This window comes from Podarcis muralis, chromosome 5, assembly GCF_964188315.1.
Source record: "Podarcis muralis chromosome 5, rPodMur119.hap1.1, whole genome shotgun sequence".
Taxonomy (NCBI): Eukaryota; Metazoa; Chordata; class Lepidosauria; order Squamata; family Lacertidae; genus Podarcis; species Podarcis muralis.
The window spans coordinates 72,748,880-72,765,457 of record NC_135659.1 but is presented as its reverse complement, the minus strand read 5'-3'; the positions used below and the strand labels follow the sequence as shown (position 1 = coordinate 72,765,457).

At 43.5% G+C, this 16,578-nt stretch overlaps 1 protein-coding gene across 1 annotated transcript; it reads right to left on the bottom strand.

The window, feature by feature from the left end:
• Positions 1-2,982: 2,982 nt before the first annotated feature.
• On the bottom strand, positions 2,983-15,374 carry CHMP4B (charged multivesicular body protein 4B). The gene is made up of 5 exons (XM_028734884.2): positions 14,788-15,374; positions 6,722-6,899; positions 6,009-6,123; positions 5,199-5,325; positions 2,983-3,791 (listed from the first exon to the last, which is right to left on the bottom strand). Exons 1-5 carry the CDS (start codon positions 14,975-14,977, stop codon positions 3,724-3,726), a joined length of 678 nt encoding a protein of 225 aa, XP_028590717.1. The 5' UTR covers positions 14,978-15,374; the 3' UTR covers positions 2,983-3,723.
• Between the last annotated feature and the right edge of the window lie 1,204 nt (positions 15,375-16,578).

Genomic DNA, 16,578 nt, shown 5'->3' with positions numbered 1-16,578 from the left:
TATGATTCATCTGTTGCTTTGCTGAGGATGTAAGAGACCGGGGGCGGGGAGAGACTACAAATGCAAGTAACTGAGCAATAGGTAAAGGTAAAGGGACCCCTGACCATTAGGTCCAGTCGTGACCGACTCTGGGGTTGCGGCACTCATCTCACTTTATTGGCCAAGGGAGCCGGCGTACATGTGGCCAGCATGACAAAGCTGCTTCTGCCGAGCCAGAGCAGCGCATGGAAATGCCATTTACTTTCCCACTGGAGCGGTACCTATTTATCTACTTGCACTTTGACGTGCTTTTGAACTGCTAGGTTGGCAGGAGCAGGGACTGAGCAACGGGAGCTCACCCCGTCGTGGGGATTCGAACCGCGGACCTTGTAATCGGCAAGTCCTAGGCTCTGTGGTTTAAGCCACAGCGCCACCCGCGCTGTCCCTGAGCAATACTAACCCCCAATAGGACCAGCAGATTGATCACCACACCCAAAGGCCTGCTAGGGCATAGCACATGTATTGCCGGTGTGTGCTCTCTATATTTTGCTGTGCCAATTCCATGCTGGCAGAGCTGAGGCACCCAAATTAGGCCCATCTCAGGGGAATGGAGTAGCTTAGGATACAGCATAATCCTTGTCAGCTGTAATTTGCCCTTGCCCCATAAAGCCTTGCTATGGAGCTGTAGGTTGGCTAACACTCTGCAGCAGAAGTGCTCCATGCACCATGCTTTCCATAGCTGCAAGAACAGAGCCTCTCTAAGAGCAGGCAAGTATGCCTGCCACAGTCTACACCTTCCAGCAACAAAGATCAAAGGGTTGGAATTGCATTTGGATAGTCTATGTTTACAGTACCTAAAGATATATAGCACATCCCTTAAGACTAGACTATATGCATCTAAACTGTATGATTTGTTTCATACAGCTCTTGATGAAGCTGTTAACAGGATGGATCTATATTTGAGAAGTACAAAGTCACTGATGTTATAGAGATGTACATTCTAGAAATGTGAAGTTGATTTTATTAAACCGTCTTACATTTGTAATCCAGAGGGAAGAGGACATGGGATAATTTAATACATTGTGCCATTTCTGTTTTTACTGATGTTTCTCAGGAAAATCAATAAAGTTATAAATTCTAAAAAAAATTGCTCATATCATGTACTAGGATGAAGTATATAATCATAATGGTTGCCCTTCTACAGTCAAACCTTGGTTGTTGAACATAATGTGTTCCAGAAGCCCGTTCAGCTTCCGAAACAATTGACAACCAGGGCACAGCTTCCGATTGGCTGCAAGAGCTTCCTGCACTCAAGCGGAAGCTGCGTTGGACATTCAGCTTCCAAAAAACGTTTGAAAACCAGAACATTTACTTCTGGGTTTTTGGCATTCAGGAGCCAAAACGTTCCAAAATGGAGCTGTTTGGGAACCGAGGTTTGACTGTAATAAGTTGTCTGCAAGATAAACATATGAAGGGAGCTTGTAAACAAGACTTGATTTGAGAAGCCCTCCCAGCCTTTGATTGTCCTTTTCCTCATAATTTTTATAATGAATTTTGTATTATTTGTAATCAAAGAGAGAATTCCAGGTGAATACAATAGTTTAGGCAGGAAAAAGGGGAAAGGAAATGGTAGAAGAACTGTGAAAGCCATATACAGATGTGACTCTTGGACTTAGTCCACGGAAGCAGAAATAAGGGGTTTAACATATTCATTATATTGATTAGACTTATTACAGTTCTCTGGTTCAGAAGAATCTCATTTAGGCACTCTGGCTAATTTTCTAAACCCTTGCAATCACAGTCCTCAATAGGATGATCAGCTTTAATAACAGAGTGGGGATTACTGCAAGTACAAATCTACAAAAGGGACCGACAATGTAGTGTGTATCACTGTATTCCAGCCATCTTTGAAAGAGACAAAATTAGGCAATTTCCACTGGAAGCCACGTGACAGGGGTGCGAGATGACCAGACAAAATTATAGCTACTTCAGAACTACATGGAAGGAATATATTTCACACTAAATCATACTGAGATAGATGAATTAAAATCAATGGACTTTAAAGTCCATTCATTTTAATGGGGCTACTCTGATCATAACTAGCATTGGAGATCAGCCCTTGACTTTTTTTGGGGGGGGGGGGGTTGCACACCCCCTATGGTGCATGGGGGCAGGGGAATGCATGAGAACATGAATTACAATGGCATAATTTACCATTCTTGAGAAAATGGGCAAACAATCCTGAGGAGCGGAACATCCACGGATATAGGAAGCACAAGGACACCATTAATAGGAAACAAGGGTATGCTGAAAAGAGCAGCAACCATAATGCATATCAGACTATAATCTTCAGCTATACCCCAGGGAAATTTTCAAATGAGATTTCCACCATATTATGGAGCAGAGAAACTGCCAAGACAGCTGCCTCAGCCAGCATTTGGACTAAGCCTTTCCAAAACCAATACTAAGATAGTTACTGTGGGATGTTGTGTATTTTCAGTAGCGGTTGTCTGTTTTCTTCCTTTTATACAAATACTTGGCGGCAGAGTTCCATATAGAATGCTGAAAGGTTGCATGCTGAAAAACGTATGATGTACTTATGCAGAATGAAGAGCAAAGGCCCTATTATTAACCAAGGCAATGCTTCTGGCTCTGGCACAGAGTTGTTGTTTGTAGCAAATTAATGAACACCATGTGGCAAATGGATTCAACATCAGATGGGCTGACACAGCAGTAAGCTTTCAAAAACAGGCCCTGCTTAGCACTATTCAAATTCTGTTCATTTGGGGGGAGGGGAGAATGTATTAGTATTTCTAGCATATACTATTCTGAATATTCAACTTAAGAACCAAAGTGGCACATACTTGGATATCTACACTTCTGCCTCGAAGGAAGACCAAAGTACCAGAGAATACCGATGTACAAAATGGGGTGGGGGAAATCCCAACAAGGTTCTCCAAGTTTCTGTTACATACATGCATAGTGAAGACATCAGGCAGGTACGAAAATCAATCAAGGTATTTAATACAGTGCAAACCATAGATCCTTATTTAAAATAAATGTATGTTTGTGTCTGAATGGGAATTGGATATCACAGATAGCAATCAACATTCCAGGTGCTATGTAGAAAAATGTACAGCTAGTGTCAATTTCACCTACTTCCATCATAGAATTACTTCAACATTCCAAATCCACCTCACCAAATCCAACTGGGAACAGCGACCAAGTGAGTGTAATGCGGAGAGAGGAGTGTCAATGCCACCAATGGATATAAATAGAGACTTTAAAGAACTAAAAGCCTAAGTGATGCATTTGTACATCTAAGCATAATAAGCCAATAACGGCTTATGACTTTTCCTTTTGAAATACTTTACAAGACTTCTAAAAGCGTTTCCATCAAATTAAGTTACAGGCTTCGTATCCCGAGTCCCGAGATTCAGCATGGTCAGAACTCTGAAAGATGGTGATCCAGCAGTGGCATTAGCATAGTCCAGAAGCTGAATGTTGGAATTTTGCCAATAAGGTTTATTATTTAAAGTAAGTCAACACCCTAAACTGCAGGCAACTTTCTTTGGAAACTTTGTTTCCCTTGCTCAGACCATGCTATGCAGAATGCAATTCCCACAGCTATGGGATTAAAGAAATAAAGGCGTTGCGCTTAATGATGTCTCCCACCCATACATGCACCTGTAGCAACAGGTGAGCAGAGTCTCAATTGTTTCTCCAGCTGGGCAGCTGGTGTAGTTATATGTTTTCAGCCCAGGCTTCTAGCTCTTTCATGTCATCATCCTCTTCTTCTTCTTTCTTCTTAGCTAGAAAAAGACACAACACCACAAGATTAAGCACTACATTGTGATTGTATGCAGTTGTCCAATGTATTTATTTTAGGTATTTATACACCCACTCTTCATCTGGCCAATACAAGAGCAGTTCCTGGCATGTAAACATAATACAAAAAATAAAATAAAAAATAAAAACTAACATCATCAAATATTTAAAATCACAACAAAATTATGTCACACAAATATACACCCCATCCCAAGCAATTATTTTAGCAACCAACAAATACCTGAGTGAACAAGTACTAAGCATGTTCTGAAAATTCAAGAGTTGCTTGCCTTATTTCAGAAAAGAGGAAGCTCTACAAGGCAGATGCCACCAAAGACCCTTTCCCAGATTGCTGCATAATGTACATCTGTGACAGTGGCACAACCAGTGACAGCCTCTTCCAATGATCTCAGGAAATAGAGAGACCTAGATGGGAGCCTAAAAGGGATACTTTCAGGTATCCAAACCCGAGTTCTCTAGGGATTATGTCAATAGAAGCTCCTTGAGAGCCAGTGTGGTGTAGTGGTTAAGAGCGGTAGTCATGTAATCTGGGTAACCGGGTTCGCGTCTCCGCTCCTCCACAAGCAGCTGCTGGGTGACCTTGGGCCAGTCACATTTCTTTGAAGTCTCTCAGCCTCACTCACCTCACAGAGTGTTTGTTGTGGGGGAGGAAGGGAAAGGAGATTGTTAGCCGCTTTGAGACTCCTGAAGGGGAGTGAAAGGCGGGATATCAAATCCAAACTCTTCTTCTTAAATATGGCTTAGTTGCCAAATGGCAGGCAGTGTTTTAAAGTGGTGCTTGCTTCCCTGGGGTGATACGCCAGGTTATATGGAAAAATGGAGGGCAGGTTTAAAAAGCTCCTTGCTGTGTTATCGACACATGGGCAACATCTGCATGCTGCCATCAGAACTGTGCAATGCTACAACACTATGGGCAAGGGATTTTAATCAGAACCACATCCATTTATTCTCATACCCAAGACAGTGATTCTCAAACTAAAGGTATGGGGGAAGAATTTTGTCACCCAAGTTCCTTTTCTTCGAGACAATTGTTCTCATCCCTGGGGGAATAAAAGTAAATGAAGTATTCCAACCTGGAAACCATTGATTAGTTGGAATAGGCGATCAGAAAACTGCTTATGGGGTCTAAGGTGTCAGAGATAGATCCTGAGGAAGCTCCCCCACCCAGCTTTGAGAACCATGACATTAGATCTGTAGTTAAAGATAACTAGGGAACTTAACTGGCTTTCCTTCTGTGAAACAGATTAGTGTGTGTAAATTTTGTACAGTAGTTCAGAAATAAAACCACAAGAATGGCATATTACAATGCTGTTTTGACAAATGCACTTGTTACAAGATGCTCCTGTCTTTAGCAATTGCAAGGCACTCACCTGGTTTTGAAGGTATAGATATTGAGGGCACATTGGGAAGTGGAACTGTTTCAGGACCACTGATCTCCAGCAAGTTTTTATCCAATTCTTCCTGTTCGAGTTCCTCTAGTTCAGCCATCAGTTCATCCTATTATTGAAGGAGACACTGCAGTTACAGGTGCTAGCACCAGAAATCACTGTTGCCAATTTTGTAACATCATATAATTGTAAGAAACCTTCATGTCCAACTCAACACAACTGGGCATTCTAGGTGTCTTAAAACATTTACATATCCAAATTATTCTGTTGTTCCCAAGCGCAAGCCAGAGTACAGTGGTGCCTCGCAAGACGAAATTAATTCGTTCCGCGAGTTTTGTCGTCTTGCGATTTTTTTCGTCTTGCGAAGCACGGTGTCGGGAAAGTTTTGCAAAAGCTTCAAAAATCGCCAAAGTCTTTAAAAACCTCAAAAAAGGCTACCACACCGCGTTCTATGAGTTGCTCCTCGAAGTCAAGTCGCAACTGTATTAACGGTGTTAAGAAAAAGGAAACAAACTTGCAAGACGTTTCCGTCTTGCGAAGCAAGCCCATAGGGAAAATCGTCTTGCGAAGCAGCTCAAAAAACAAAAAACCCTTTCGTCTAGCGAGTTTTTTGTCTTGCGAGGCATTCGTCTTGCGAGGTACCACTGTATTAAACTCACATTTCTGTTGTTATTTAAGATGGAAAAATAATGAGTCGTAATATTTTGAGTCACAAGAAGTGAGTGTGTTTCAAAATCCTTAAGTTTGTATGTGTACAAACCTCATACTTGTCTTAAACTGTTTGGTACTTACCTCATCAAATTCTTCACCGATTCCCACAGGCTTGGAGATAGCTGTTGAAATTTCTTCTGCTAACTCCTGCTGTTCTGCAATGTCTTGCATTAGTTCATCTACTTTGTCAATATCCCTGTAGGAAAAGGATTTAAGTTACTTGAACCATTCACCTGTTTAGTCTTGGAGATCATTACAAGTCTCAATAGCTTTAAGGAAATATTCAGCTAACCACCAGGGCAAACTGACTCAAATCATCAAGAAAACAATACTGCTGATTTAAAACACACTTCTTCCTTTGAAATCATTATTTCCTGAGCAAGAATTCAGACTAATTTAAATAAAAATTGTAACAGTAATAACTGGTTGCTCTAATAAATTGTTTGCATCTATTCAGTTGCATAATAATCTGGAAGTAAAATTCAAAGACTTTAACCATGAAAGCCACATACTTTTCAAACTATATGCTGCTTACAGATAAAGCATGTCTACATGTAATGATACTGAGCATGATCAGTTACTTGAAAGCTTATACACATCTGTACATACTTTTATAGAAACAAGTCCCGCTGCACAATGTAGAATTTGAATTACTGTGTGCAGACTGGTTTATAATAACTGTCCAGAACTATCCAAAAAAGAGGGAATATGGGCAAAGAGTGAATGTGTCCCTTTGTACTGCACTCAGTGAAAAGTTGGCCCATTCAATGAACCAATGATGAAGAGCATCTTACATGTTGTCGTGAGCAGCTTTCATTGCTTTGGCAGCAAATCCCATATTCTTGAGCACTTCAGTGTTGGTGTTGGCATTTTCCAGCGCTTCCCTCTGGAATTCGATTGTCGATAATGTGCCATCGATTTGTGCAAGCTGCTTCTCATACCTCTTCTTTCGTTTTAGGGCTTGAAGTGCAGCTGGACAAAAACAAGACAAATGATGATTGATATACAATGTGCATCTAAAACTGTTTCTACAAACATGATGTTCAGAACATAAAACCACTTAAAATTTATGCTACCAATTATGCCTCTCGCATCTTTTGTGTTCCCAGTTTAATTAACTTTTGTTACCAATAGGTGTCTTTCTCTAAGCAAATCAATTTTGTTGCTGAGTTGTTTGTCTACTCAGTATCAAACTGCAGGATCTACAGCCAAGTACTAGAAGCTTAGATGCTTAGCACACAAGGCATGGACAGGCTTGTTGGCAAATAAACCTTCATTCAATCTTTCTAATATGGTAGACTAGCAGGTAATGAGAGAGAAGGCTCAAAGAATTATTCAAACTACAAAAGAATGTAAAGTAAAATGAACACAAGAAATGCATAAAATCTGGATGTATTGTCTTAGTCACTATGTAAGAAATGGAAACACTTTATATGACCACCATCTAAGATACTTTGGGGGCAGGAAAGAGAAGAGAACACTCTGAGTAAGCAAGGACATTTGGTACAGGGCAGGCATAAGTAGCTGCAGGAGAACCACCCCTAGGGCACCTTCTCCTCAAGGAAAAAGTGAGGCAATGAGGATTTCCCATTTCTTGGTGTCAATTAAAACTCAGCTTGGCGGGGGCACTTCAATTTTGTTTGTCAGCATTGGAAATTTCACACCACCCCCCTACATTCCTGCACTTCTTCAGAGGATGCTATGAAAGGAGATAAGCATGTTCAAGTACTGTATTTTCTGGCATATAAGACTACTTTTTAACCCAGGAATATCTTCTCAAAAGTCGGGGGTCGTCTTCTACGCCAGCTACAGCAGCAGCTCCTGCAGCAACTCCCCACCAAAGAAAAAAACGACAGCAAATTAAATCGGAGGACACCAAGCTCTCTAGATGAAGCAGAAATACACTTGGAAATTGGCCCCAGAAGCCTCCCCAATCACCAGCAACAGAATGACCCTAACCGCTCTCGGTAGTAGACCATGTGGTCCAAAATGGTGGCCTCGTGTTGCCCCAGCAACTAGACATGTGGCCACTGCCTCAGCCCAAGCAGCCCCCGCAGTAAAAGAAAAGGAAAGGCAGGGAACCAACAACAGCACTAAGCGCAGCGGAGCGTGGCACAGCCGAAGGGGCAAGCAAAGGTAGAAAATGGCTGGGGGAGGGGAGGGAAGCCGATTATCAAGCCGCGAGGGCAACGACGAAGGGAGCAGTTTGGGCAGGGGAAGCAGAGAGGGGGAGGTGGCTGGGAACAGAGAAACCCGGAAGCTTTTTCGCCACGAGGGCGGCAAAGTTGTAAAGCGAGAGCGGCAATTGAGGGAGCACTCCCCTCAAATGCCCTGCTCCCCATGCACAGCGATGGACTCACCCACTGCCAATTGATTGGGGCGTCTAATAAAGGCTTTTCCCCCAGCCACCCTGGGTTGAAATGGCGCCTGTCTGCTGTTCCACGTCCCAAGCAAATTCCACGAGAGCGGCTCAACAAAAGCAGTAAAAAATCCCCCCAAAATGCTTCAGCAGGTCTGACAAAAGGAATAACAGACCAAAGTTCAGCGACGTCATAGCGATTGAGGAAGCGAGCCAAAGAGGAAGCCCTCCGGCTCGCTCCTCTGTTTAAACGGACCCGCCCGCGCCCCCCCCCCCCCGGCCACTGGGAAGTGAGCGGATTTCCGAGCCAGACTGGAGACTGGTTTTTCTATTTTTTATTTGGTGTGCGTTGGAAGAGGGGTAGTCTTATATTGCGAGTATATCACAAACTCTGTATTTTAATTGGAAAAGTTGGGGGTCGTCTTATACATCCAGTCATCTTATACACCGGAAAATACAGTAATCAAGCAAGACTTATGACTATGTTTTCTCTTTCTTTCTCTGTTTTTGTTTTTATTTAGATTAGTTTCTTTTAATAGGTCGCGGGTGGCGCTGTGGGTAAAACCTCAGTGCCTAGGATTTGCCGATCGTATGGTCGGCGGTTTGAATCCCCACGGCGGGGTGAGCTCCCGTCTTTCAGTCCCAGCTCCTGCCCACCTAGCAGTTCAAAAGCACCCTTAAGTGCAAGTAGATAAATAGGTACCGCTTTATAGCGGGAAGGTAAACGGCGTTCCGGGTGCTGCGCTGGTGCAGGCTTGCCAGAGCAGCTATGTCACGCTGGCCACGTGACCCGGAAGTCTCTGTGGACAGCGCCGGCTCCCGGCCTCTAGAGTGAGATGAGCGCACAACCCTAGAGTCTGACAAAACTGGCCCATACGGGCAGGGGTACCTTTACTTTTACTAGTTTCTTTTATTGTATTGTATATATAAAAAAGGAGGCAATCCTCTGCATAGGTGTAGATTTTCTAGTTCACTCTAGCATGTTATCATAGCGGAGAACTGGAAAATGCAAGCAGGCATACTGAACAAGATACAAGAAACTAGGCTGCCTGGTACACATGGAAGCAGATGAGTTTGGGGCAGTTTGAACTGATGTAGTAATTGGTACTCAAGCAGAATTATAGCCAGTTACAAAACTAAAATGGCTATACAAGACTATTCACATTAAATAGTATGCAATCAGGTGTCCGTTTTTAATTTTAAGAGCTAAACATCTATAGCAAAGGAAATGTCATTATACCATTAAAATTAAGATGCAACAGTTACAATTTTCCACTGCCCACTGAAAGTTCCTAATTAAATGAATTTATCGTTTAAAACCTTAAACAGGAATTATACTGAGCAGGAATACAGCTCCAGCCAACTGCAGTTTGTAAAACCTTTTCAAGAAGTAAACAAAGCCTACATTTAGAAATTTCCCTCATCTGGCTGCCCTCTGTGAATGCTGGAATTTGAGCTGCTTTCCACTGTAAAACATTCAAACTGTAGGTCAAGTGTTATGGTAGAGCCACTGCACTGTTTCTGCCAGGATGAGTTACATTATCTTCTAAAAACCATCTTTTCAAAGAATCCTATGATGCTATTCTACAAAGAGCAGCCCAGTTTGTTGCCTAACCCTATGCAACTTCACCTATTTTCAGCATCACAAGTTAAATTAACATATGACGCAGGCCAACACTGAAATAGATCTGTTCATATACCGCCTGGGCAGAGTGTTGTTTCTGGGCATTTAAGTGTCAGGTGGCAGTAAGTCATTTTGACCATCTGAATCAGGTAATTGTGAGAATAACTATAGTGTTCTGTTACAATGAAGTTTTCAGGCACTGAATTTTTTTACAAGTCATTTCCAAAGCATGTATAGCAAAATTGTTCTTGTTATAAATTCCAACTGAGCTAAAAATTAATGGTATTTATTACCAGAGCATTATCTATCCAGAGGTAAAAAGATAACTTCTAAAGAGATGATAATAAAATTTAGCATCTTCTTTGCAATATTATGAATCTGAACATTTCAGTAAGCAGGGAAAACAGAAGCCTCAACATCCCAGTCATATTAAGTTATGCTCCATTATTTACACTGTATGTTACACCAGAGATGACCCTAATCTATTATGCCTCTTAAAAGAGACTTGCAAATTAAGGAATAGCAATTCTCCTTTATAGCAAAAAATTCCTTTTAGCACTCAATAAACTTGAATCACTAACTCGCATCATCAGAAGCACTAAACTTCACTCATTAAGAACTGCATGCAGATTCTTGTGGAACTCTTAAGATTAAACTCAACGTAAACAGCAATCTGCAGTGGAAATTGGGATACTGACAACTTTAGTGCAATTCCATTCATTTTGATGGGACGTAGACAGGTTTCAAATGTACTACGTTGCTGCTCAACAGATTCTTTCTTGCTATTGTCATTTCTGTGCAAAGGACTGAAATGCAGTTTTAAATGCACTTGTACCAAGATTTATAATCAACCGGTGACCATAAAGGAAGATCAGCTTACAGTCACATTTCAACCTATGTTTTTTGTATCATCCTCTCTAAAAATGCATCTTTATAGTATTTGAAGTATCTTCGGAATAGAGTTGTTGCTGGCATCCATCTGTCTCAAGAAACAGTGCACTGCACCTCTGGGGGTGAAGTCAAACCGAGCACCAAAGTAACCTCCCCAGGGAACAAGCCTGGGCCGTATGTATGGAGGTCCTGGGCTGCCCAGATGACAAGATCCTCCTTCTCTGCCTTGATGTGGTCCAAAGAAAAGCAGAGTAATACGTTTGGCATCAGCTTGGCTGCAGGAGTAGCTGACCGGAAGGAGGCGTACAAGGTGCCATCCCACCACCTTAGGGACTTCACTCTGGATTTGTGTAGGGTTTGCTCCTTAGCCTTTTCTTCTCCGAAGATGTCCCACAAGGCAGTGGAGATTTAGGACCAGAGTTTTCCTTCTCTTAGATGGACTACCTTCCCAGGTTGATGAGCCCCATCTGCCCCTCACTTTCCTCTACAGCACGTGCAGTAACTGCCATCTTGACTGTGGGACACACTATTGACTCAATCTGCTGCAGCTTTCTTCACATGAAGGGAAAGTCCTTACTCATCGAGAGTTTGAGAGTTGTATACATTAGGGAATAGGTTTTTCAAATTTTAACCTCCTTGGCCTCACTGCAAATGTCTTTTTGACTATTAGCAGATACAGTCGTACCTCGGGTTAAGTACTTAATTCGTTCCGGAGGTCCGTTCTTAACCTAAAACTGTGCTTAACCTGAAGCACCACTTTAGCTAATGGGGTCTCCTGCTGCTGCTGCGCAGCCGGAGCCTGATTTCTGTTCTTATCCTGAAGCAAAGTTCTTAACCTGAAGCACTATTTCTGGGTTAGTGGAGTGTGTAACCTGAAGCATATGTAACCTGAAGCATATGTAACCCGAGGTACCACTGTAGAGTATAGTGGAGCTCTACTGCTCAACTTTCATAATGGTAAGCACTTGCAACACACAATGTAGCATTGTACATACACACACCATGATTTCTGCTGAAACTGGCGAGTTTGGGGGGACAACCATAGGAATTTTTCTCTAATTCTATGCACGCTAATCAGCATGAAGGGATGCAGTAACACTTTAATTTTAAGAAGAATGACAAGACATTGCTGAACTGTACATCTGTACCTGACATTTTCCTCCTGGAGCTTAGGGAATGATTTAGATCAGGGAAATAGCATGAGATTTTTGTTTGTTTGTTTGCTTGCTCATTTTAAACACCTTTCCTAGTGTTCCTTCCCCATAGCTGTTTTGAGGTTTACAAGCATACGGGAGATTCTGATCTCAGATCTTCAACATGCCCAAGCTGGCCCTCAGTCTAGTCTCAAGGTAGTATGAACTACTGTCAGAGGTAAGCAAGGAGCAAGTATCTTCTCCCACACTGACTAGTGTGGTACTTAATGAAATATTACTATTCAGAAATTATTTTGTTGTGATCTTTACAACCATCCTGCAAAGCAGACCAGCATCATTCTACAGCTACCTAATGAACAGTAAGAGTCAAATGGGGACATCTTGATTTGTAGCTCAATCTCTTTACCACAACACCACATGAGCTGTCAATAAATTGCATTACAGCATAAAGTGCAGCATTCTTTTGTAACTATACAACCAATCTCATTTACCATTGATAGAATGAAGCATTTGCCAGATCAGCAAACTAAGCTTTTCCAACTAGCCAGATGATGAATTAAAGAAGCCTATAGCTTTCTCCCTTTATTTTGGCATTTTTTACAAGTCATGATTATAAAAGCTGACAACAGAAATAAATGGTAAAGAATGTACATAAATTGTATACACAGAAACATATTCTGCTGTGGAGATAAAAAGTTCCAGTATTACTGTAAGGAGACCCTGTTGCTTCTAAATACCATAAGCATACACAGCACACTAAATAGCAAAACCATGATAAGAATGAGACAGTGTCAATTAAAGGAAAATAGTCCTGAGCAACATAACATGGAACATATACTGCAGCTTCATAAATGAGATAAGAGAAACAGCCTCTTGTTTAATATCTTTTCAATGTGCCTCAGGTTCAACTAAGAAATAAGGAATACTGACCCTGACAAGAGATTAGCTTAGAACTTAGCCTCGGCGAGAAAGCCTCAATGAGGAAATACAATGTTGGTGCTAGTTTAAAGATTATAGATCACTCTGCACAAAGTGCAGGTTACTACCTAGGTCTAGGCTTCAAATGGATGCAGCCAGGCCCATGTAGAGCTTGTCTGAGGCCTGAGGGAGAAGTCCTATTCTTGACACGACAGCATAAGTCTGGCAGGCCCCTAGCACGCCCCCTCCCCCAGCCAGCTTAGTCCTCTGAGGCCTGGGCCAAGTGTACCCAGCTGCCTCCCTGCCCTGCACAGGTCTGGATGCAGCCCCAAGGAAGCAACCCAAAACTGAGCAGGGACATAGAAAAGATGCTGGATCTAGAGGCTAACCCTAAGGTACTCCCTCGCAGAATCCCACTCAAACTAGCCCAAGATCTGAGTGCTACAGCAGAACTTGAAGAGCAAAACTCAAAAGAGGGATGGGGGGAAAGTAAGACCAGGATAGATGTACAGCAAATTGCTGGCGTCAAGAATTAAAACCAAAGTCCAAACTATAGAAACAAGACATCTGCTACCTTACACTTTTATGTGTATATAGGCCCCAAACCAGGAGAGTTCAAGATGCAAATGCTACTAACGGCCTGAGAAAAATGAAAGAGACTTTTACTGTAGGGCAGGCACGCCGAACTCCCAAGACACTGATCTACTTACAGTATAAAAAATTGGCAGTGATCTACATTGTAATTGGAGGGTGGACCAAAGTTGTCCAAAGATCGACCAGGATCAACCAGGGCCACCCTGCGATTGACCAGTAGATCGCAATCAATCTGTTGGACATGCCTGCTATAGGAGATGGACACATGGAAACATAAAGCACACCGTATTTTTCAGATATATTACAATAATGTTCCCATTCTGAACACCAACTGCCATTTATTTCACTATATTGAATAAACCTGTACGCCTCCAGTGAAGTTCACACAACAGCCCCCTTTACTTCCTCCCCTCAACATCTGAAGTCTCTTTTGTGCTTAAAGCAGTGTAGAGAAAAGGCTGCAAAACCTATCTGCATGCCAAACTCACAAGAGGCTCACAAAAATAGGAATGGAGGAAGAGCTCTGGGTTGGGTACTTTTAATTACGGAACTGTAGCCTTATAACAATGATCTGGTGAGTCCAAGCAGGCCACCCCAGTGATGGAAATGTGTTTTGCTCCTGTCTTGTGTGCCATGTCATTGATAGTTGCTGCACATTTAGTTTATCTATTTTATTTTCTTAGTAGGCTGAACATTACCCTGGAGGCTTTTAAGGCAAAAATGCCACTAATACCGCAAACTTAGGCACATTTAAGTAAAAATCTACAGATTGCAAGGTGTCTTATCTCTGAGTAAACATACACAACATTATGAAGCAAGCTCTCTTCCTACCTATTAAGCTGTGTTTTTACTTTGCTCTAACCAACCCCAGCACCATCCTTTCCTTTAGAAAGGTCCAAGCACCTTTCTGTCTCTACACCCGTCTTGCCACAGGTAGATTTTAGGCTGCTGTGGCCCCTTGGAGTACTGGTCACGTTGGTCAGCTTTATTTATTTAGGTCTGCAAGCTTTGATTTTGTGCTCTGCTTGTTAAGCATCAAACGGAGCAACTATAATACTGCAAGACTTTTATTTACGGATTTATATCTACCTATCTTCTTTTGCCTTACTTGAAAGCAATTGATGTGTTCTGTAAAGTTGCTTCCCCTTCCCCGATGATGTTACGTGTTTTGACAGCGACTCCGCTAGCGGTTATTACGAGGCGCTTTGGGCGCAGTTCACTGTGGGGGTGGGAAACCAGCATACATAAATAAAGGGAACTTTGAAAAGAAGTCCCACCCGAGGAGAGAAGCCACCTCTTCCTCCTCCCGCCCCCGCTCACCGCGCTTGTTCTTGGTGCCGTGTTTGCGGGCCGCCCCCAGCTCCTGCTCGATCTTCTTCTCCAGGAACTCCTGCTTCTTGCTCAGCATCTCCTCCGTGTCGCGAAGCCGCTGGATGGCCTCCTGGGGGGAAGGCCCCTTGCCGCCGCCCTTCCCGCCCGTCCCGAACAGCTTGCCCAGCAGCCCCGACATGGCTGGGCCGAAGGCGGAGAAAGCGGCAGCGGAGAAACGGCGGCACCCCGCGACCTCCCGGTTACGAGAAGATCAACCGTGAGGGAGGGAAGCGGGGCCGGCCGAAGACCGCCGGTGCTGAGGCAAAACGCCAGGAAAGAGACACCACCTCCGCCTTCCTCCCGACCGGAGAGGCCCCTCCACCAGCAGCGGCGGTGGCGGCGGCTGTAGGGCCTCTCACAGGCCCGAGCCCTCTCGGTGACCACTCCCTGACTGACACACAGATGCCACACACGCAAAGCCCCCGCCGGCACGTCAGCCTCGGCTGCCCCTTGACTGACTCACGGCCTCCCGGTAGGACCGCCCGAGATCTCTCTCTCTCACGTCACTCCGGGCGCCACGGCAACGGCGGCTCCGCCCACAGCCTTCTTCCCCAGCCCTCGCTACTCAACAGGCCGCGAGTATGTAAATAACACGCAAGGGCTGCCGGGTGCCGTAGTTTTTTCACTCAGGGTTTCCTCTCGTTCTCTGAGGGGGTGACGTCACTTGGCGACGCGCGAGGAGCGCTCGCACGAGCCTGGGTGTTTGTTTTTTGTTTTGTTTTTATCTCTCTCTCTCTCTCTCTCTCTCTCTCTCTCTCTCTCTCTCTCTCTCTCTGTGTGTGTGTGTGCGCGCGCGCGCGCGCTCAGTTGAACGCTGGGAGATGTAGTCCTGTCCTCCACCAAAGCATTAGGAGATGCCCCATAACCATGATGGAGAGAGAGGCAAGTGCAGGGAGGGGAGACCCGTAGTTATGAGAGCCATGTGCTGGGGAAGACACCGTCCAGTTCACCTGTATTGTAGTAAGATTCAACCACCAGTTTGTGGCCTTGGGGAAAGGTGCCATCTCGTCCTTCACCTCAGGCAGCTGATATCTTGAGCCACCCCTGAGCCCACAGGTTGAACCTTTTTGGAGCCTCTAATAGTGACTTGCTTGAATGGTGGGTTCGGATGTGGGCCGATATTAAGTGACCTTGAGCAAGTCAGTTTCTCTTGCCTAACCTACTTCATGGGGTTGTTGTGGGACTAAAATACAACTCTCAGCTCTTTGGAGGATATACCGTATTGAAAAGTAATGAATGATAACAGAAGCAGAAATAAAACATCATTGTTAAAGATTGTACTTGAAATGCCAGGTGACTCGGGCTCAGGCATGAAGCTTTTCCAAATACAGTACATTTGTTTTTCTGAGGTTCGTGGTCTGGCTATGGCAAAACTTGAAAATGTAACATCAGTGCTATGGGTGGGTGATGATGTTGTTTTAGTGAGAACGTTGTTAATTGATAAAATTGTTTAGTTCAACTTTCCCCGCTCTTGCCCCTGTCTCTCGCATTCCTTCTCCAATTCTTCATTAGGCATTGTTGATTACACAGAATTGAGCAAGAATTGCTCGTTATTTTTCTCTGCCCTTCTTAACAATGCAGTCACTAGCTGCCTGTACACTTGCAGCACACTTACATTTCTAAATCATGCATTTAGGCATGTTTCCTTTTATATGAGGTTGCTGCTCATCATATGCTAATCCTAGCAAGTGCATGAGGGAAAGCTCAAATTTTAACTGGACCATGGTATTTGTGCAGAAC

Coding starts and splice junctions, on each gene's coding strand:
- CHMP4B (XM_028734884.2), bottom strand. CDS start 14,977: ATGTCGGGGCTGCTGGGCAAGCTGTTCGGGACGGGCGGGAAGGGCGGC. Junction 6,124..6,721: donor AAAGCTGCTCACGACAACAT/GTAAGATGCTCT, acceptor CTTTTCCTACAG/GGATATTGACAAAGTAGATG. Junction 3,792..5,198: donor ATCTATACCTTCAAAACCAG/GTGAGTGCCTTG, acceptor GTCTTTTTCTAG/CTAAGAAGAAAGAAGAAGAA.